At 40.6% G+C, this 22,887-nt stretch overlaps 1 protein-coding gene across 1 annotated transcript; it reads right to left on the minus strand.

Moving 5' to 3' along the window:
- Positions 1-112: 112 nt before the first annotated feature.
- LOC148116059 (vomeronasal type-2 receptor 26-like) lies at positions 113-21,408 on the minus strand. Its single transcript, XM_087885366.1, has 4 exons — positions 21,109-21,408; positions 4,570-4,782; positions 2,634-2,760; positions 113-1,473 (listed from the first exon to the last, which is right to left on the minus strand). The coding sequence occupies exons 1-4, from the start codon at positions 21,406-21,408 to the stop codon at positions 563-565; spliced, it is 1,551 nt and encodes a 516-aa protein (XP_087741492.1). The 3' UTR covers positions 113-562.
- Positions 21,409-22,887: the final 1,479 nt, after the last annotated feature.

Consider the following 22,887-nt stretch of genomic DNA (forward strand, 5'->3'; position numbering starts at 1 on the left):
ACCTACTACTGGAAATCTCTCTAATTTCTTTAGGCAATCTGAGATCATCCAGGATCTCCAACTTTGCCCAACGCCCACCTGGGTTGCAATCTTAATGACAATCTCAATGATGTTCAAGCAATTTTCACTTTTATTATACAGGAAGGGTAAACAACAGGACCACAGAAAAATGACATGGACTTTCCCAGAGAAGGGGATTGAAGGAATCTTGTTTCTGAAAAACACAACTAAAATAATGGAATTTAAAGACTGCCCAAAGCCCCCCTCCCCATTTATTTTTGTGGCATATCTACAAGATTCCATTGCAGCAAGTGTCATGTTTCAAACACCTGGATGTGGCATCTTGGGCCTCAATAGGCTAAGGGCATTAAAGAGATATGCTGCTTTGAGAATTCAAAAAAACTGAGTGAACATCTTAGAATTTTATATATCAAGATTGGGGACATTATCTTCTAAACACTCTTTAATTATTTCAAGAAAAATCATTGGCCCCCTTGTGTATGGAGAGGAATTTGGATCAACTTCGAGGTGTGGAACTAATGAGACTTAAAATTCCTCTGTCTCACATTTCTACATTTCTTCTGGTCGTCATTTGCTCCTTTGTATTCAGCTCTGGCCTCAGGATGATAATGTAGCACTTGGGGATGAAGATGCAGCCAAGCAGACCAGTGCTGGAGGACAAGATGGAGAAGACCTGCACAGCCACCATATATTTCCCTTTGGTGCTCAGGTAGGTGGGCACAAAACTCACCCAGACACTGCAGAAGAGGAGCATGCTGAAGGTGATCAGTTTAGCTTCATTGAACGTCCCAGGGAGATTTCTGGCCAGGAAAGCCACCGTGAAGCAGATGGCAGCCAGGATGCCCATGTAGCATAGGCTGATGTAGAACATGACAACAGAACCTTCATTGCATTGCAGGATGATTTCTCCCGGCTGGGAGTGGAGGTCAGAGTCAGGGAATGGGGGAGAAACTCCTAGCCAGATGGAGCAGATGATAATTTGGACAGCAGAAGAAGAAAGGATGATGGAGTTGGCCAAGCTTTTCCCCAACCATCTCTTCACTCGGTTTCCCGGTTTTGTTGCTAGGAAAGCCAATACCACCATGATTGTTTTAGCCAGGAGAGAAGAAATGGCAACTGAGAAGACAATGCTGAACACTGCTTGTCGGAGAAGGCAGGTGGCTTTCCTTGGTTGACCAATGAAGAAAAAGGAGGACAAGAAGCAAAGCAAGAGAGAGACCAGGAGGATGTAGGAGAGGTCCCGATTGTTGGCTTTGACAATGGGAGTTTCTCGGTATTTAATGAATATCATTAAAAAAAGAGTTGTGGTTAAGAACAAGAGTAAGGTAAAAGACACAAGGATGATGCCCAGATATTCTTCATAAAACAGAAAGGTTATAATTTTGGAGATACATTGGACTCGGTCCTCATTTGGATATTGATCAGGTGGACATTTGGTGCATTTTTCTGTATCTGAGAATACCAAAAGGATTATTTAAAAAAAAAAAAATCTCCATTCACATTTTAAGAAGAAGCTCCTTGGGACAACAGCTGTTACCAGGAACATCTTCCCAAATTAATGTTTTAACATCTCCTCAGAATAAAGTTAATAAGAATATAATTTTTGAATATATAAATATATATCTGAGATCTATGGAATTTGGGCAGAACCTACATAGAAACCTACAGTGTTAGAAGTTAATAATGAATCAGTTAATCTTCCTAATTACACTTCCTGAATCCTGAAATATGGCAATTCTTAATCTACTGGGTTTAGAAGATTTGTGAAATCTCAAAAGCTAACAGAGAAAACCAGTTCTGCAATGAATCAGTGCAATGTCTTGCCTTCAGAAATTGTGGGTGCCTGATTGCTGGAGGCATTTAAGAAGAGACTGAACAGGCACTTGTCTGGAATGGTATAGGGCAGTGATGGCGAACCTATGGCATGCATGCCCCAGGTGGCACGTGGAGCCATATCTGTGGGCACATGAGCGTTGCCCTAACTCAGCTCCAGTGTGCATGCCAGTGCTGGCCAGCTGATTTTTGGGCCTTCCAGTCCCACTGAAGTCGGGAAATGGGCCATTTCCAACCTCTGGAGGGCCTCTGGGAGGGTGGGGAAGGCTGTTTTTGCCCTCCCCAGGCTTCAAGAAAGCCTCTGGGGCCTGGGGAGGGCGAAAAATGAGCCTACCTGGCCTACCATGCCATCACATGCCAAAAGTGGGGGAGCAGGGGGTTGTGTGTGCATACGTGGGAGGGGGGTAGGACACTTTCAATTATGGTGTGGGCATGCGCACGTATAACCCCCTGCTTTTGGCATGCAACAGCAAAAAGGTTACTCTGGTATAGGGTCTCCTGCTTGGACTAGAAGACTTCCAAGATCCCTTCTAACTGTTATTCTGTTCAGCAGATAAACCCAAATTATAAAACTGTAAGCATGCCCAGTCTGCAAAACAATCCTACTTCTAACGAATCCCTCTTTTTGCTATACCTCCTGTGAAATAAATTGAGCAGAAGATGAACCAAAAAAAACCCCAGTTGGGCTTCAATTTCTCAACTTGCACTTTCATGAAAATATTTTGGATGAGTCCACTACCAAAAAACTGCCCTCCCCCCTTTTTTTTAGTGTGACCCACCTTCCTGAGTGGAGATGGTCCCCTCTGGACAAGGAATGCAGTTGTAGCAGCAAACTGGTTCTCCTTCTCGAGACTGCTTGACAAACCCAGGACGACAGTTTTCCACACATTGGGACCGAGGCAGAGTCTAAGCAGGAAAACAAAGAATGCCAAAGAAAATGTGTTAGGACTCACCATCCATGGAAAACAAAGGTCAAAATGTATATTCGCAAGAGAGTCTCTGGCCTTCATTTAGCTAAGTTTGAACTCTACAACTAGCAGCAAATAATTGCAGGAGATACAGCTAGTCGCAGATTCTTCATTTAGTTCATCCCTTTAGCTTTTGGAATATCTCATAGATATTCAGTAGTGGCCAAAATTGTGGAAACCTTTTGGGAAAAGTGTATTTTTGAGGTTTGATGGCTAATAACACCACTTTTTTTTTTTTTTTTTTTGAGTTTCAAGATAATCCTATTCCACTGCTGGAATGACCTGGGAATAGCCCAGACCTTAACCCAATTGAAAATCTAGGAAGCCGAGCCAATTAAAGAAACTTCTTAGTCAGAAGCAACCCAGCAATAAAACCCAGTTAATAGCAACCATTCAATCTTGGTTTCACATTAGAACAGCTGCAGAACTAAAAGACTTGGTTCACTCCGTGGGAAGACGTTGTAAGGCTGTAATTCATGCTAAAGGTTACCCAACTAAGTATTAGCTGACATGGTGATAATTTTTGTATATCTCGGTTTTTTTCTACGTGTTTCACTTTTCTTCTTTATACTTTAACTCCTATTCTAATAGCAGATTCTTCATAAAAGTTGCATTACATTCTTGATTAAATTATCTTTCCATTGATATATAATTTTATGGTACTACTCCAAAAAAAAAAAAGTTGTGTTATTAGCTAGTTTTAGAAAATACACTTTTCCCAAAAGAAGCTTATCCCTGTGCAAAGGTTTCTTTAAAACTACGTAAAACATTGCAAAGCTGCTCCCCTTTGAAAGTAATCTAAAATAGTCTCCGTGTTAAGATACATAGGAAAAGGTCCTTACAAGCAGAGGTGTCAACCTTAAAAGAGAAAGTCTTTTTTAAGGGACAAAGACCAAACCTGAACTTGGGAAATATTAGAATACTTAGAATAACAGAGTTGGAAGACACCTTGGAGGTATTCTAGTCCAACCACCTACTTAGGGTAGGAAACCCTACAGCACTTCAGACAAATGGTTATTCAATCTCCTCTTTAAAACTTCCAGTGTTGGAGCATTTACAAGTTCTGGAGGCAAGTTGTTCCACGAAGTAATTGTTCTCAATGTCAGGAAATTTCTCCTTAGTTCTAGCTTGCTTCGCTCCTTGATTAGTTTCCACCCATTGCTTCTTGTCCTGCCTTCAGGGGCTTTGGAGAATAGCTTGACTCTGTCTTCTTTGGGGAAGCCCTTTAGATATTGCAACACTGCAATCATGTCTCTCCTGGTCCTTCTATTCATTAACCTAGACATACCCAATTCCAGCAACTGTTCTTCAAATGCACTCTTTCTAGAATTGCAACAGAATTTAACAGAATTACCTTCTCCTTTGCTATTCTAGAACAAGGAACAAGCAAAGTTGATTCTATCATTACTACAGTCATTAGTATTTGGAAATCTCATCAGTTTTATGTAAATTCCAGATTGCAGAGGATGCAGAAAAGGACATGGCCTATGTGCTGAAACTTTGTCACCTAGCACCTCATGTTGGACAATGCAGAATCAGCTGAAAACAATAATCCATATTTTAACATGCAAAGGACACTTTGATCAATAGTACTGATGCCTTGTAAGCAGTCTAAGAAAACTGATACATCTACTCCTCACAGTTAATTCCCAATGAAGGTCAACCACCTTGGTGATTTAGCTTAGCCAAATTGAAAAGGGTGCTCAGGCTTTTGAAGGTAGAGAATGGACACCAATATTTCTCCCACCTTATTGAGCGACTTTAGCAATAACAGAGTATCTTTATTGACTGAAAATCTCTGCTTTTCAAAACTCCCCAGTTTCTCATCGAAGGGATCCAACAAGGGAAGAAGCACCCAGCTGATGATGTCCAGATCTGCTGTAACATCTCCATTTTGGTCCACATACAATTTCCAATGGGAAATATTGCAAAACTCATTCTTCTCCATAAAGGGATGGAACTAAAACAGGAACATCCAAGAATTTCAAAAGAAGAAAATTTAGTTTCTTATCCCAGGTAGTCTTTTCACATTCGAAACTTTCATCTACAGTTGCCTAACTTGCAAATATTGTGAGTTGGGAAAAGAAGTGTTAGCCACTGTCTTCAAAAGTGAAAAAAGCTCAGATAAATTGGTCAATCATGTATTGATAAAAATATGTATGGACAAAATATACTGTATTTTTCGGAGTATAAGACACCTACCTTTTTTGGGGAGGAAAACGAGAAAAAAATCTGTCTCTGCCTCCCAGCAATTTGCCTCCTTGCAGCAATGTGGCGCGTGGCAATAGGCTATGGCAATCCCTGCAGCCTTAAATAACTGATAGTCGGGAGGCTGATCCAACCAATAATCAGCTGCTTGTGCTAATCAGGCTGTGCTGATGCTGAAACGGGCTGTTTGCTGCAAGGAGCCAAATTGCTGGGAGGCAGAGGCAAAAGGTGGGGTCCGGTGGGTGGGCGGGACTACATTCCTTGTATACATTGAACAAAGAAACAAACAATGAGATTATTCATAAATGCCTTGGAGGAAACAAGAAAGCATGGAGTTCTCAAGAAAAAAGTTGCCAGGCTAATCTTCTCCCATGTAAACCAGATAGGAAACTAATGAGCTAATTCTACATTATTGTAAGGTACATTAAGGGACTCTTACAAGTCCAAAAGGAGTTTTTTTTCAAGAGGCAACTGGACTTTCTGGTGCATTTTTTTTTTAAAAAAAGATGTTTCACTTTTCATCCAAGAAGCTTCTTCAGCTCTGAGTGGATGGTAGGGAATGGAAGGATTTATACCCCTTGCAGATAGCTGGTCATTTGCATTCCTTTAGCAAGTTGTTGAGGCCCCCTGCAGTTTTATTTATGCCATCTGGGTCACCTGAGTATTGCAAATGGGTGTAGAGCCTTCTTGGAACTGCTGAAAGGATTGTATTGTAGACTGTAGAATGATGTTGTATCCCACCCCCTCTGTTGAGAGAGGGCTGTTCAATTTTGACATAGTTGACCTCTTTGACCCCTCTTTCAAAGCAGTGGTCCTCTCTGTCCAAAATGTGGACTTTGCTGTCTTCAAAAGAGTGGCCTTTGTCTTTTAAATGCAGATGGGTCTAGTCCTCACGGATTTGTTCTCCTATGTTGTGCCATTTGTTTATGAAGTGGAAAGAATACAAGGTACTTACTATATGACTTCATGGCGTCCTTCAAATGGATGAATATAAAATTCTACAACGCTACTCATAATACTCTACCAATACCGATTTATTTAAAAACATCCACATTGTTTTAAAATTAGTCATTTTAACATAAATATATGTGTCATAGTGCCCACTCTTTGGAAATTGATTGACTGATTGATTGATTGATTTGATCTGTTTGCTACCCATCTCTCCTTGAGGTGACTCTAGGCATCATACAATATTAAAGCCAATAATACTATAAATAATGTTTCTAATCACAGTAAAAAAAATTACAGTTAAAAGGATGGGGAGGAAAGGAGCAGGATGTGGCACCACAGGAGCCTGAGTGGCGTAGGAGGCTAATGCCTCCTACTAAGGCAGCATTTAACATCCAGCTGCCTGCAATTTACTGCGAGTTCAATTCTCACCAGGCTCAAGGTCGACTCAGCCTTCCATCCTTTCTAAGGTGGATAAAATGAGGACCTGATTTGTGGGGGCAATAAGCTGTCCTTGTATAAAATATACAAAAGTATGAAGGCTATTGCTTAACACATTGTAAGCCTCCCTGAGTCTCCGGAGAAGGGCGGCATATAAAAATAAATAATAAATAAATAAATAAATAAATAAATAAATAAATAAATAAATAAATAATAAACAAACAAACAAACAAACAAACAAACAAACAAATAAATATAACGTGCTCTGGGGGATATGGGATCTTCTTTTAATCCATCAACCACCTCCATTATGACACAGCCCTGTGAGGGCTGCAAGCTATCTGGAGGAACCAAGTTCCCTGGCTCTTAGAGAAGGTCAGAAAGGAGGATGCAGATCTCACCTCAGGGGGAAGATGTTCCAAAGAGCAGGAGCCATGGCAGAAATTGCTCTTTCCCTGAACCCCACCAGCCAGAATTCCAAGGCTGCCAGGACCCACAGGATGACTCTTCTGCTGCCAGAGTGCTCTGGGACAATCCCATTGGGGTGAGATTGAGGTGAAATCTACTTACCCTCCCTACTGGTTCGGAAGTGCACACACCTCCATCATCATGTGCGATTTTGGACACTGCTCATGCAAACCAGAGCCAGTGCAGTTTGTCACACTAGGGACACCCAGAGCTGCCTGCCCTGCTGCCCTCTGGACCAGCAGTAGCTTCCGAATGCTCTTCAAGGGTAGCCCCATGTAGAGTGCATTGCAATATTCCCAGCAGAAGATGACTAGGGCTTGAGTGACTGAGCATAGGGCCTCTTCATCCAGGAAAGGATGCAACTGGCACACAAGACATAGTTCTGCAAAATCTGTCATAGATGTGACTGCCACCTACTCTTTGAACAGGAGTCGAGAGCTCAGAAGAATCCCAACGTTATGGACAGGTCTTCCAAAGGTAGTGCAACCCCATCCAGAATTAAAGATGTTAAATTTCCAGTTCTGAAGAACCATGCAGCTAAAGACACTTGATCTTGCCAGGATTCAGTCAAAGATTCTTGTTCTCCATCTCCAGAACTTTATTTCCTGAATTATTAGATTGGCGTTTTGTGGTACAAGGAGGTTGAGAAGGTTCTTCTCCATCTCCTTTGGCATTGTCAGATGTAAATGCCTTATTCTCTAATGTGTAAATAATGTATATATGGGATATCAGGGGTTAACTTATTCTTTGTTTCTTAATGTATTCATAATTCACCACTCCCACTCTTGGCTCCACCCTTTGTATATATAAGGAGCCACCTTCGCCATTTTTCCTTGCTTCTATCTGTGAATATTCAGTGAATATAGAATGCCTACTATAATTAAAGAGAAATATATTTGAACCTCTAACTCTCATTATTATTATTGAGTCTGATCCTAAAAATATTGCAACAAACTGGTAGCAGAGGATGGTTAATTGACTCAATAAATAACTAAAAATGTCTAAGAAAGATAGGCCCAACACCAGGGCCTACAGCAAAGAAATAGAAACTGAACAAGAAATAATCAACGAATCCACAAACGCGATTTCGAGAGAATCCGAAGAATACACCACTGAAGAAGAAGAACTAATAAATGAAAATGATGACCAGGAGGAAATCGAAATAGAAAATAACGAACTCAGGTCAGAGATACTGAAGCTTTTAAAAAGCCAGAAGAATGATGAAAGCCTCATCGCGAACCTCCAAGAAATGCTGAAGAACAGCGGAGCAGCGAGAGAGAAAAACATCGCTAAAGAGAAACCCAAAGACCAAAAAACTGTGAGTGATATGACTACAGAGAAAGTCGTTATGAAAAAGAAAAGATGTGATCCCGCGCGAAATTTTGAATGGCAGCCATCTTGGTTTCAACAAGCCCCCAAAGTGAGCGAAGCAGAGCCAATCAAAATGCTCAGTTCAAAATTTCTGGCGCGAAAAACGTTATCAGACAACGAAAGTGAAAAGGAGGATTCAAACTCTTCGGAAGAGCCAGAATCAGAAAATGAAAACGACTTAACGAAATCCCAAGTAAAGTCAGCAATGAAGACGCTTTTTGCTGCATTCGGGCCAAAATTAAAAATTTCCAAAGCGCCAACGAAGAAGCAAGCGAACAAGCCGATACCTCAAGACCTGCACGCTCCCATCCTGACTTCGAGAACGACGACGCCCGAGCCCAGAGAGCCATGTCGATTCCGCCCTACACCGCAGACCGAAGCAAGTGCCAACGCACCCAAAAGAAAGAGAAGAACAGTCACCGCCATCAGAACTCCTAAGACCGAGCCAGAGACCGACTCGTCTGAAGAGGAACGGAGCGAGCGAGCTGCAATGGAGAGAACCTTCCACGACGACGTCAAAGAAGAAATGAACAACGCGCATGTGCGAAACTACGTAGACGGTCCGGAAAGACTTGAACTGGCCAGAGAACCGCGCAGACTCGTTGCGAGCATTCCCATGCCGTTTTGCAATTTCCTACACTTGCGAGACCACGGACTGCCTCAGGTTGTAAGTAATGGACAAAATAATGTGGGTAACTTACCCAGTGACTTCCCAAAACTTAGGGTTGATGGCATTAATTTACAAGAATGGTATCAACAGCTCCAGGTTGTCTTTATGAAAGAAAATTTACTATTTTTTATCACTAGTCCCCCAAGAAGACCTTGGACTTTAAAAATAGATTGTTTACACCATAAGGCATTTTTCTTAATAATATCTAGCGTGTCTCCTGCAATGTATCATAGCATCAAACCAAATCTAACTGTTTCAGAAATAATTCAATGCATGTTTAATTTGTTTCACAGCGATAGTGTAGCTACCACCACAAGGATGTCTAAGGACTTCTTTTCTTCCAGAGTAAAACCAGGGGTTTCCATAAGTGAGCATTTAATATCTTTAAACAAAATAAGAGCTGAGCTGCATTTGAGGGGGGAAGTGATTTCAGATCAAACAATGAAAAGTGTTATTATCAACTCACTTGATTCATCATGGGATAGTTTTATGTCACACTTAGACACCATCAATCTAGGATATTTGTCAATAGAAAGTCTGTCTAACAAATTGATAGCAGAAGACAATTCAAGAAAAAATCGTTATAGCAATCACACAGAACACAAACCTTTTAGGAAGGTAGCTTTCCAAGAAAAATATAATGAAACTTTTAAATGCCACAATTGTGGGTCCAGAGAACACAATAGAAGAGATTGCCCCAAAATTTCAAAGGAAAGACATAGGTCAGAATATAGGAATAAATACAATTATAGACAGTCTTCCACAGATAGACATAAATATAGAAGCCCACCAAATTACAGAGAAAGTAGAGGGGGCAGAGAAAATTCAAAAGAGAGAAAATCTGGTTCACTGAATGGACTAAATAAACAAGATAGCACCAAAACGCAACCAAATGAGAACAATAATTGGCTTATTGATTCTGGAGCAACTAATCACACCACTAATAACAAAAATATATTGTCTTCATTTACAGAAGATAAGTTTGTAATAAAGGTAGCTAATCAAGAAAAAGTTCAAGTATTAGGCAGAGGGAATGTGACCTTACCTGGTCTAGGAAAAATAGAGGGGGTATTATTAATACCAGAAATACCTCATAACATACTAAGTGTCATAAAATTAAGCAGAGATTCTGACATCAATATAGTTTTCTCAAAGGGAAAGGCAACTTTAGAGAAGAATAAAACAAATGTAGGCACTGTGATGATTAAAGGAGGCCTACCCTATCTGATAACAAAAGAAAGATGGTTACATAACATTGATTCAAATATGGAAGATTGCATTGAGGCAGATGATGAAAATATTAGTAACAGTGACAATGATGAATGTAAAATATCTCATGATCACACAGATACACACAATGAGAAGAAACCAAAAATAGGTAAACCAATTCATGACGAGTGTGCTCATATCTTACATAGGAAGTTAGGACATGCAAGTTTTCCTGTAGTACAAAAAATGACTGAACACGCAGAAGGTGTCAAAATAAAAAATTGTGAAAATTATTTGGAATGCTCAGTATGTAAATCTACTAAATTAAAAACTAGTCCCAGGCCAAAAAAATCCACCAGATCAACTAACAAAATTTTTGACTTAGTACACATGGACTTAGTTGGTCCATTAACTCCATCAATCACTTATAGAAAACGTTACTTCCTAACAATAGTAGACGATTACAGTCGCTATGGTTTTGTTTACACATTAAAACACAAGGATGAAACCTTTCAAAAATTTAAGGAATTTTACAAACGCATAGAAACACAACATAATATCAGAATAAAACAAATTATGACAGATAGGGGATGTGAATTCATGTCTAAGGAATTCTCCCAATGGTTAAAGGATAGAGGAATGCTACATTACACGTCTAGTCCATTTTCTGCGTTCCAAAACGGGATTGCAGAGAGAAAGAATTCCACATTACAAACCATGATTAGATGCACATTAGAGGATGCTGGTTTAGGCAAACAATTTTGGTCAGAAGCCCTACATTATTCAAATTACACTCAAAATAGAACCTGGTCCAGTATTGTGAATAAGACACCATATGAGGTGATGTATAATAGGAAACCAAAATTAGCACACATGCACATATTTGGGGTCACTGCAGACGTACACATACCCAAACAATTGAGGAGAAAGGGAGAAAACGTATCCAGAAGATTAAGATTTATGGGATATGAAACTGGCACCAAAGGGTACAGATTCATTGATAATAATAATAAATTTATAGTTTCCAGAACAGCTGTGTTCCATGAACAGGCCAACTGGTCTAAATTACATCTTAATGAAATATTTCCGAATAAATGCAAGAATACCAAATCTCGTGAAGAAGGGACGATAGAAAATCAAAATATTAACAAAAGTAAAAGCAAAACCAAAACATGGACAAATAGTCAACACAAAATAAAGACAGACACATTAACAAAAAAGGAAGCAAGATATTTGCATGACTATCATAGCAAACCAGAAAGAGCTATTAGGAATAACAGAAATCAAATACCAAATAAATACAAAGATTACATAATGCATATGGATGGTGAACAAATAACACCTAATACATATGAGGAAGTATTAAAACTACCTCGTGAAGAAAAAGAAAAATGGGAACTAGCTATGAAAAAAGAGATGGAGAGTTTGCAAGGATTAAATGTATTCACACCTGCGATTGCACCCAAAGATAAAACAATTATTGGTACCAGGTGGATTTATAAAATTAAGAATCTAGAAGGAGGCAATACCTTATACAAAGCTAGATTGGTTGCACAAGGTTATGCACAAAAATATCCGGAGGACTATACTGACACATACTCTCCCACAGTGAGAACAGAGAGTGTTAAAACAGCTCTAGTAGTAGCATCCACACTCAATCTTGATGTATTTCAATATGACATACAGACTGCGTACCTACACGCAAAACTAGATAAGGAAATATACGTAAGAGCACCTCACAGTCAATACACTAATAAAAATGAAATTTGGCTATTGAACAAGAGTTTATACGGATTAAAGCAATCTGGCAAAAGATGGTACGATTGCTTGGTAAAAGTACTTAAAACCATGGATTTCAACGCTACCACTGCTGATAACTGTTTCTTTGTCAAAAAGAGTGATGATCACGTTGAGTTTGTATTGATTTATGTAGATGATATTTTATATATAGGAAAACACAGAGAGAGAAGAGAAATTTTTGTAAACAAGTTAAATGAACATTTCTCGTTGAAATCTCTAGGTAAAGTAAACAAATACCTTGGTGTACAAATTAACAAAACTAGAAGGGGTTTCAAACTTACTCAAAAAGATAAGATTATTGAACTTCTAAACAAATGCAATTTAAACAATGCCAAACCCTGTGACACTCCTATGCAAACTGATTTCCTTAGAAATAATGATGAATCTTCCCCTGAATTCAAGGATAATACATTTTATAGATCAGTCATAGGTTCACTTCTTTATATATCTAATTGGACCAGGCCAGATATTGCATTACCACTCAATTTATTATCAAGGCACGTTAGTAAACCAACAATGTATCACTGGGAAGCTGTCAAAAGAATTTTAAGATATCTGAAAAGTACATTAGACTTTTGCCTAGTATTAGAGCCTAGTGATAATAAAGAACCAAGACTTACATGTTACGCAGATGCGGATTGGGCTGGAGATGCATCATGCAGAAAAAGTACTTCTGGTTATATTTTTATGTTAAATGACTGTCCAGTTTACTGGTACACTGGTAAACAAGAACTGGTAGCCACTTCAACCACAGAAGCGGAATATGTTTGTTTATCCAAAGCTGCAAATAACCTTGTATGGTTTAATGATTTAATTTCAGATGTTTGGAAAAAACCTGCTTTGCCTTTTGTTATGCATGAAGACAATAAAGCAGCCATTGAAATATCTAGATCCGATGCTATTGGACAAAGATCCAGGCATATAGATATAAAATTTAAGCATGTGAGACAATTGTCCCAAGATGGATTTATCAAAGCAGTGCATTGTGATACCTCTGAACAATTAGCTGACATATTGACGAAGCCTTTACCTTCTAAACAGCACAAATACTTAACTTCTAAATTGTATGTCTTATATTGTCCTGAATCTGAATGTAATTGGTGTTGTATAGCGAACCGGCATTTAGAGGGGGATTTGTCAGATGTAAATGCCTTATTCTCTAATGTGTAAATAATGTATATATGGGATATCAGGGGTTAACTTATTCTTTGTTTCTTAATGTATTCATAATTCACCACTCCCACTCTTGGCTCCACCCTTTGTATATATAAGGAGCCACCTTCGCCATTTTTCCTTGCTTCTATCTGTGAATATTCAGTGAATATAGAATGCCTACTATAATTAAAGAGAAATATATTTGAACCTCTAACTCTCATTATTATTATTGAGTCTGATCCTAAAAATATTGCAACAGGCATTTCATGGATTCTGGTAGGGACTACATACCTGCCACGGCTGCAGCCTTGGAGACCCCAAACTCTCTTCGCCCTGCTTTCTTCTCCTTCTCGATCTGGAGGAATACGCAGCATTCAAGGTGTAGGCCAGAGTCTTAATAACACTGTGTATATGACAGTGAACAGAAATAAATTGACTCCTCCACTCCGTCTCAGACTGCAGGAGTGTTTTCTGGGTGCATCTTTTCCGGCTTTTGACAGAAAACATGCGCTTTGCAAAAGAACAATGAAAACACAGATCGTCAAATTTCACTAAGTGTTTGTCTCCAAAAACATCGTCTTCATAGGCATCTGGCCTTGTTTTTTGCTGAAAAGCAAAGCTCCAAATATTATGGACGTATTTGTAAAGGCTCTCCCGTCCCGATACCAAATACGCAATAGTTTCCACAATCCAGACTTTCCCTCCAATAGGTCCTGGCACATCTTCAAATGTTAAGTGTAAAGTAAGAATTCTGTCCCAAACGCTAGCATAACCTATATAGTTTACAAAGACATTGACTTGTCTCCACTTAGAGATGGCATCCCTGAGGGGTGCTGTCTGTCCAGTTGCTGTGAATCGTTGGGATATAACAACACAAATTCCATTCCTGACAAGCACAGGAATAAAAGTCCTCATGAAATTCTCTCCTTCCTCTGTGTCCGACGTAAAGAGCCCAATCATGGTCCATCTGAAATGGTGGAGCGCTTGAACAATTGCTGGATATGCGATCTCTTTTTTGGGGAAGATCCGGTGGAAAAAAGGGAATAGACTTTTATCATGCAGAGCCTCTGAAACAATGGCATCACTGATCTGAAAAAGCAATGAAAATGCTATGCTATATTTGGGGTCAGATTAAGTCCAAAACACTAGATTTTAATAAATCCAACTTATTACTCATGAACATCTTAGAAAAGCTTATTGTGGCGGCACAATATGTACTTCAGGACCCTTCATTAGCCCTTGTATGTCATTAATGTCTAGACTGAATGAAAATGGAGTAAGTACGCATCCTTGTCTTATCCCTTAGTAAGTATTTATCTTTGTTGTCTTGTCTTTATTGAGTCCAGACTGCACTTTCAAACATGTGTTTGTAAAAACGGCTTTAAGCAGAGCAAATGCTTCTCTTGTCTGTTCCCAATGAATCCATAAGTCATATAGGTTTTTCAGATGTAGGTAAAATACTCATTTGGATTCTTTTCAGAAATCACAGAATTGTTCACCATGGACAATATTATTTTGATTAAGAGTTTCTACAAACTCCACCTCAAAGCGTTACCTTCCTTTTTTACTGAAGACTTTTTTGATTGAACAAGGAGTCCCTCCTCATCTTCACAAGGACACAGTGGAAGCCCCCAAACAATGGGGATAGTGTCATAAGAGGATATAACTGCTTTCTCCCCCCCTTCCACACAGACTATCCCAATCCACAGCCACGATGCCTATAAAGGCCATGGTGAAAAGCAACTCTTGAATTTGAGAGACAAAATAAAGGTAACCGTTGCCTCTGTCCGGTCCTAGGGACTGGTGATCATCTCTATTTCCTAGCAGAGGGAGCCAGAGCTGTCTCAAAATTTTTCCATGGTCATGTGATCAGTATGACTATAAGCCGAGAAACATAGAACACTGTTACCTTCTCACTGATATGGTACCTATGTATCTACTTGTGTTTGCATGTTTTGAACTGCTAGGTTGGTAGGAGCTGAGGCTAGGATGGAAGCTCACCCTGTCACATGGTGCTTGGGTCTCCAACTTCCAATCTTCCAATTGACAAGTATCAACCCAGCATCTTATTCACTAGGTCCCTGCACCCCTTCTAGACAAAATATGGTTGGATTTATGGCTCATACACTGCAACTCCGCTCACTTTGCCAGAAAGAGAAACACACACACACACAAACCTGTGGGACTTTGTAGGCGGCTACTAATGTTGACATCTGGATGGAGATGTCCATCTTTGCTCCATCAACAAGAGCCAAAAGGTTTTCCTTCCTTCCACAGCTGTAGTTGGGAACGTTGGCTTCTCCAGTAGAGAGCATGTCCAACAAGGCTTCTGAAGTGCCAAGAGCATCGACATAGTTGTCATGGATGTTATAGCCTAGTGTGAGATTGTGCAGAAGCTGGGGATTCTGGTTGATCATTTGAATGGCGAAAATCATGATTCGCAGTTTAAAATGATTTACTGTACTGTAAGAAATGTTCATGTTATCATTATCAACAGAAACAATTAATTAAATGTAACCCTATTTGTCTCCACAAGCCTACTGAATTTTAAGGCAATATAGATCCAAAACCAAAGGCAAATAATAGCCACCCATGATCATATAAATTTTATGAGCATTGAGAAGATTGGATGGAGATAGTCTTCCACCATAGTTAAGAGTCACAAATACACCATTAATTTGTAACAGTCCTAATTTTCCTTTGCCCAGTAGCCTGCGCTTAAAATCATTCAATCATTAAAGTACAACCAACATAAAATGAAGAGATTGTTTCCTTAAAGGTAAAGGTAAAGGTTCCCCTCGCACATATGTGCTGGTCGTTCCTGACTCTAGGGGGCAATGCTCATCTCCATTTCAAAGCCGAAGAGCCAGTGGTGTCTGAAGATGTCTCCGTGGTCATGTGGCCGGCATGACTAAATGCCAAAGGCACATGGAATGATGTTACCTTCCCACCAAAGGTGGTCCCTATTTTTCTACTTGCATTTTTTTTTATAGAAACTTTATTGAGGTTTTTTACAAACAAAACAGAAATAAAAAGAAATAGAAAAAAAAGAGGAACAAAACATTCAGACAAAGACATAAAACATAAATATAATAACATTTTCAGTTACTATCAGATGTACAGTGTTTTCACTATTTACATAAATAATACTTGGTGATATTTCAGCTCACTTTTAATCAATATTTTGCACACCTTTAGGTCTTCCTTTCATTTTATCATGCAACCACTTATACCACCTTTCCCACACCAAATAATAAACTATCTTCTCATCATTTAATTCATAGGTTAATTTAGTCATTTCTGCGCACTCGAGTATTTTCTTAATTGTAAGCTCTTCTGGTGGTTGAGTTTTCTCTTTCCAGTACTGTGCATATGCCAATCTGGCGGCTGTAATTATATGGATCATTAAATGTATCATTTCCTTTCTATATGGCTTCTTTATTATTCCCAGGAGGAAAATCTCTGGTGTTAATTCAATATTGAATTTCTACTTGCATTTTTTATGTGCTTTCGAACTTAGGTTGGCAGAAGCTGGGACAAGTAACGGGAGCTCACCCCGTTATGCAGAACTAGGGATTCGAACCCCTGAACTGCCGACCTTTTGATCGATAAGCTCAGCGTCTTAGCCACTGTTTCTTTAGTGACCTAGAAAAGCAACTGTAGAAAGTCTAGAGAAGGAAGGACTGGAGGGGAATATGATAGCAGTCTTCCAGTATTTGAGAGGAGGGGGTCACATTTATTGCCACAAAGAGGAGGGGGTCAATTTATTTTCCAAAGCACCACAAGGCAAGACAGGAATCAATTGATGGAAACTAATCAAGGACAGAAGCAACCTGAAGTTAAGGAGAAACACTGAAGACAATTAACCAGTGTAATAGCTTGCCTTCAGATGTTGTGGGTGCTTCACCATTGGAGGTTTTTAAGAAGAGACTGGACAGTCACTTGTCTGAAATATTATAGGCTCTTCTGCTTGAGCAGAGGGCTGAACGAGGAGACCTCCAAGGTCACTTCCAGCTCTCTTCTTATTGATCTATACCTCTATGGATCAGAAATTGGATATCAACCAGTAGTTATTTAAATATGGAAATGGGCTGGACAGAGGCATCTATAACCCTTTCAACTATTACTTTTAACCAACCTCAGAATTTTAGTGATTGGAAGGGAAAGGATAAATAATCCGGACTCGTTTCAGGTTTTATTTGCCTCATATTGGGATTTGAGTTTATTCCACAAAAGAGGAAAGCCATAGAAATCAAAACAATTCAAGACATTAGACAGCTCCTGCAACATAAGAATAAATGAAATAAAAAGAAAATGACATTGTTGGAACTGCAAGTGGAACGAATGCGACTCTGTCACATTGAATAACTTACGAATGAGACTGACTCGTAGGAGCCATGTTGAAAGGCAACATTTCAAGCGATATTCTTGTCATAGAAGTGACTATACCAAGGAGATGGTCTCCTGGCATGTAATAGTTCCATGGTTTTTTCTCATCCTGGATCTCAAAATTCAATGGGCATTTCATTCTAAGCTTCCCAGAGACTCCCTGAGACACCAACACCATCAGAAGCATGAAATCCATAATTTATAGAGCCAAACGCTTTGTTTCTAAAGAAAACCAGAAAGAAGAATTAGAAGAATTCAAAACATTTCCACTTTCCTGATTCAGATAGGCAAACCAATCTTCGCCTGGAAAGGAGAGAAGGGCACAGTCTGAAGCACAATCTGTGCTTGTGCCAAAACTTGTGCCATACAGTGTGATCTGAAGCATTTATCCTTTTCTGATACAAGATCATTTCACGTTGCTTCAGTCTGATGTTTACATCAATGACAGTCAGTACAGTAGTAGCAGATGAAGTCTGAAAATCCAGGACGGTGATAATTACAGTGAGAAACAACTTCTCCTCTGGGGATCTTGAAGTTCTTCCAAGACTCCATGTGGAAAGGGTCAGCTGGAGAATAGCATTTAAGCAAAAAGTTACAAATACATCCCTGGGGTTGTTGTGGTCCTTCCTGTCAGGACATGTCCAGAAGGTGATGATGGAGGAAAATAGTTCGTGACCCAAGGAATTGACTTCGGCTGTCCTTCCTCAGGGTGCTTTGTCTCCAGAGGCTGCTGAGGAAGTTCACCCAGTTACAAAGTTCGATGAAACTCTACATTGATGACACAACTCTAGACCTTCCTGTCTTTTAATACAAAGGAGGCTATATGTATCCTTGGACCCTTCTTAATGTTAAGAGTAGGGTTTTCCTGTGACCATAGGGATGCTGCAACAGTGATAAGTGTGAAAAATGGCCGTGTCACTTTTTTTCAGTGCTGTTGTACCTTCAAACGGTCACTAAATGAACTGTTGTAAGTTGAGGACAACCTGCACAGTTGGGTTTATAAGTGATCTGTCCCTGTCTCCACACACACACAAACACAGCCAGCCGAGGGTTAAGAAAGCACTTGGCACACACACAGGTCGTTATCTCAAACTTGGCAACAATATAAGCACTGTCTGCCAAGAGCTTTACTTCAACAGATAACATAAAATTACATACGCATTGTAAATAGTCCAGCAAAACAATATCCCTTCGGCAGCTTCAGGTGTTGTTCAAGTGACTAGCCAGAGTTAGTTTTTGTTCGTCACAGAGTTTTACCAGCCACCACCCTCTCTTATATAGTTTCTGGGGTGTGGTCCAGTGACTCAGTTATAATCCCTAGCATGCCTCCTTAACTGCTGCAACCGTTTATCATGCCTTCGTTAGCGTGCATCCAGGAACGACGGCTCTCCTTCCTCACTCTCATCAGAGACACCTGGCTCCTGGCTAATCTCCTCTTCCTCGGCCAGCACCTGGGGCAGTGCCAGAGGGGAGGGGCCTGGAGAGGGATGCCTGGCTGACTCCTCTCCCTCATGTTCGGAGCCTTCTTCCTCCGATGAGATAGGCTCGGAGGACGGAGCCACAACAATAAGATTCAGCTCTTATATCCTGGCTAAATAAAGTAGAGCTCTAGTTTTCCTGTAGAGATTTTTTTTTCCCCTGGTCTGATATATCTGTTGTAGGAGTGCAGTTCCTCCCATGGTTAGGAGGCTGGGTTGGAGATTAGCAAGCCTCCAACGTTCAAGTCTAGAGTGCTGCTGCATGGCAGGGTGAGCTCCCTTCATTCACTCTAGCTCCTTGTCGAGGACATGAAAGGAGGCCTCACAGGTGTTCCACAGGCAATGGTGATGACACCAGCTAATACTTTTAACTAAGAAGCATCTTAAAAGATGCTTCCAACATGAATGGGGCAGGGGGAATATCTGTTTCGTCAACATCAATTTTGACACATATTTCTCCTTGCAATATTAATGATGTCTTTTGCCTTCTGTCCCAAGAAATACCTAGTCCGGAACTGGTTATTTGCCTGCTCAGAGCCAATGAAACAGGGTCCTTCATATTCTGCAAGGATGCATTATTTGCAATGAAAATACAATGACTGAGGCAGGCAAGCTTAACAAAAAAAAAGAGGGGGCAGGTAGTGGTCGCATGACCCTACAAGGATGCCACTCATGGAAAACTTTCACAACATTTATTTATTTATAAATTATTTATTTATTTATAAATAAAACTGCCTGTTAAATATAGCCTCAGATCCTGCCTCTTGTTGTGGTCCGCCAACAGCCTGCAGAGCTGGCAGCCGAGTCTGTGGAGGAATATGGGCCAGTCCTGGAGTCTGGGGAGGAACATGGGCCAGTCCTGGAGTCTGGGGAAGGCCCGGACAAGGCTCTACATTGGAATGCAGAGATGGGGCCAGGGCCATCTGGGAGTGATGCACGGACTCCGGAGCCCCCAGAGTCAAATAGCAGAGAGGTAGAGGAACAGGAGGGGCCTGTTCCTAGTGCACGCATGCACAGTTCTGCCGGAAGGCAAGAGCAGCTAAAGCAAAAGGAACTACTCAGGAGTAAGGCCAAGAGATGACTGGCCCCTCCCATAAGGCTTAAAATGATTCTTGATGAATGTATCTTTTATTTTATGTACACTGAGAGCATATTCACCAAGACAAATTCCTTGTGTGTCCAACGACATTTGGCCAATAAAAATTCTATTCTATTCTATTCTATTCTATTCTATTCTATTCTATTCTATTCTATTCTATTCTATTCTATTCTATTCTAAAGAGAAACAAAGGACTTGGGCCTTTTTGCAGGAAAGCAACTCTGTTTCCAGTCGATATCTCTCCTTTGTTTCTGAACTTTGTGGGGCTTTGCCAAGCAAGGTCTTTGGCAGGGTGTCAAAGAAGATAAAGGTTGGTGATTATCCCGAAGGACTTCTTCCAAAGGATTTGTTTTGCAACTAATTGGGCCCAGTGATGGGTTGCCCCTGGTTCAGACCAGTTCTATAGAACTAGCAGTGAAACTGGCAGGAGGCTTCGCCCACTGACCCCGACATCATCAGGAAGTTTCCGCACATGTGCAGAAGCATGCCCACAGCCCTGTTGCGAACCGGTAGTAAATGTAAGTAGAACCCACCCCTGATTGGGACTCAGCTGGGAATGAATGTAATTCTCAGCTGTTACAATAAAATAGGTTTATTTGGGACTAATTGTGTCTTGTAATGACTCAGTAAGCTTCCGTCACAACACCTCTGAGTTACATTTCTTCAGGTGTTCAGCTTTTCCTTAGAGTGAAAAGAGGCAATAGAGTTCATCAAGGCTGGTGGCAGGAAGAGGGCTAAGATTTAACAACCAGTTCAATAGCCATCCAGAGACTGGATCGCATTGATGTTCTCCTGGGACAGAGCCTCCAGTTCTTCTGTCTCCCTGCAACGTCTCCGGACTTTCACAGAAAAGGTATCCTTGGGGTATGAACATGTAAAGGATGTTTCTGCTATGTTTTGGATGAAATAGTAAAACTCCACAGGCAAAAGAGACTTTGCCATTTGGTTTCCCTTAATAAGAAAGGAAAAAATGCTGTGGATGAATTGAAAGGGAAAAGTCAAACCCATAAAATAGATGGTGAGGTCCCAACAAATTGTTGTAATCATCACCTTTCCTATAACAGGTTGCTCAAAGGATTTAAATACTAATCGTAGAATGCTAACACCCTCAGTGATCATATCTTTATCTGCAGCGTAAAGAAAAACGTTCACTTGTCTCCAACTGCGATACGGATTCCGATCTATGAACTTCTTACGGTAGGAAGTGGAAAAGGTTTCTGCTCTAACCGGACAAACGTCATTCCTGATCAGCATGGAAGTCATTGTCCTCATGAAATTCTGCCCATTGTCAGTGTCTGGTGCCATCAGACCAACCAAGGTCCACCGAAAATGTAAGAGGAGCTTGACCATCCCTGGATACTGGAATCCTTCAGCAGGAAGCATTGGGTGGAAGAGAGGAAACCTAATTTTATCTACTCAGCATCTGGGCCGCAAAATTGTAACTGACCTGAAAAGGAATGAAAAGATGGTAGAACAGAACGAAATGGAATGGAAATGGAATGGAACAGAACAGAACAACAGAGTTGGAAGGGACCTGGAGGTGTTCTAGTACAACTCCCTGCTTAGGCATGAAACTCTATACCACTAGATTTTCTAGACATACCCAGTTCCAGCAACCATTCCTCATATGTTTTAGCCTCCAGTCCACTTCTCCAAACTGTTTTAGAGTCACATCGTGGCGACCAAAACTGGATGCAGTATTCCAAGTGTGACCTTCCCAAGTATTTTAAACTTTACACACAAAATTAAATGCATATTCTTCTTGTAACAAAACTCTTCTCTTAATTTACAACTGAGGATCTTTGATTGAATGTCGCATGACAGAAAACTGTCTCCCAAACAAAGACACACCTGTGGGATTTTATAGGTTCTCAACATGTATTGCAGGCTAATTCTGCTGACTGCCAGGAGTCCAATTCTCATCGGCACTCAACCTTCCATCCTCCCAAGGTCAGTAAAATGAGGATCCTGATTGTTGCAGGTAATATGCTGCCTTCTGATTGTTGGAGGCAACATGCTTAGAAAGTGCTATAACATACTATGAAGTGGTATATAAGTCAAAATGCTACTGCTATTTGCCAGAAATATTATTTGACAAGTTTGGGGATTATGCCACCCCGAATCCACTTTTCAGTGTTATATATTTGACATCAAATGTTCTTTTCTATTGAGATTTGACCTTAGCAGAATGATGTAGCACTTGGGGATAAAGATACAGCCCAGCAGGCCAGCACTGGAGGCTAAAATGGAAAAAACCTGCACAGCCACCATGTATTTCCCCTTCGTGCTCAAGTAGGTGGGCACAAAAGTAATCCAGACGCTGCAGAAGACCAGCATGCTGAAGGTGATCAGCTTGGCTTCATTGAAGGCCCCAGGGAGATTCCTGGCCAGAAAAGCCATCAGGAAGCAGAAGGTGGCCAGTAGGCCCATGTAGCCAAGGACTCCATAAAACATGGTGACAGAGCCTTCATTGCATTGCAGGATGATCTCTCCAGGCTGGGAGCGCAGGTCGGAATCAGGGAATGGTGGAGAAGTGCCCAAATAGATGCTGCAGATGACAACTTGGAGGCCAGTGCAAGAAAAGACAATGAAATTGGCCAGACTCTTTCCCAGCCATCTCCGCCATTTATTTCCTGGTTTTGTGGCCAAGAAGGCTAACACCACCGTGATTGTTTTGGCCAAGACCGCAGAGACAGCAAGCGAGAAAACAATGCTGAAGGCTGCTTGTCGGAGAAGGCAGGTAGCTGTCGTTGGCTGGCCAATGAACAGGAAGGACATCAGGAAGGAAAGCAGAAGGGAAACTAGGAGGATGTAGGAGAGATCCCGATT

The sequence above is a fragment of the Pantherophis guttatus genome, chromosome 2 (assembly GCF_059756535.1).
Source record: "Pantherophis guttatus breed Tessera chromosome 2, ASM5975653v1, whole genome shotgun sequence".
In the NCBI taxonomy this organism is placed as follows: Eukaryota; Metazoa; Chordata; class Lepidosauria; order Squamata; family Colubridae; genus Pantherophis; species Pantherophis guttatus.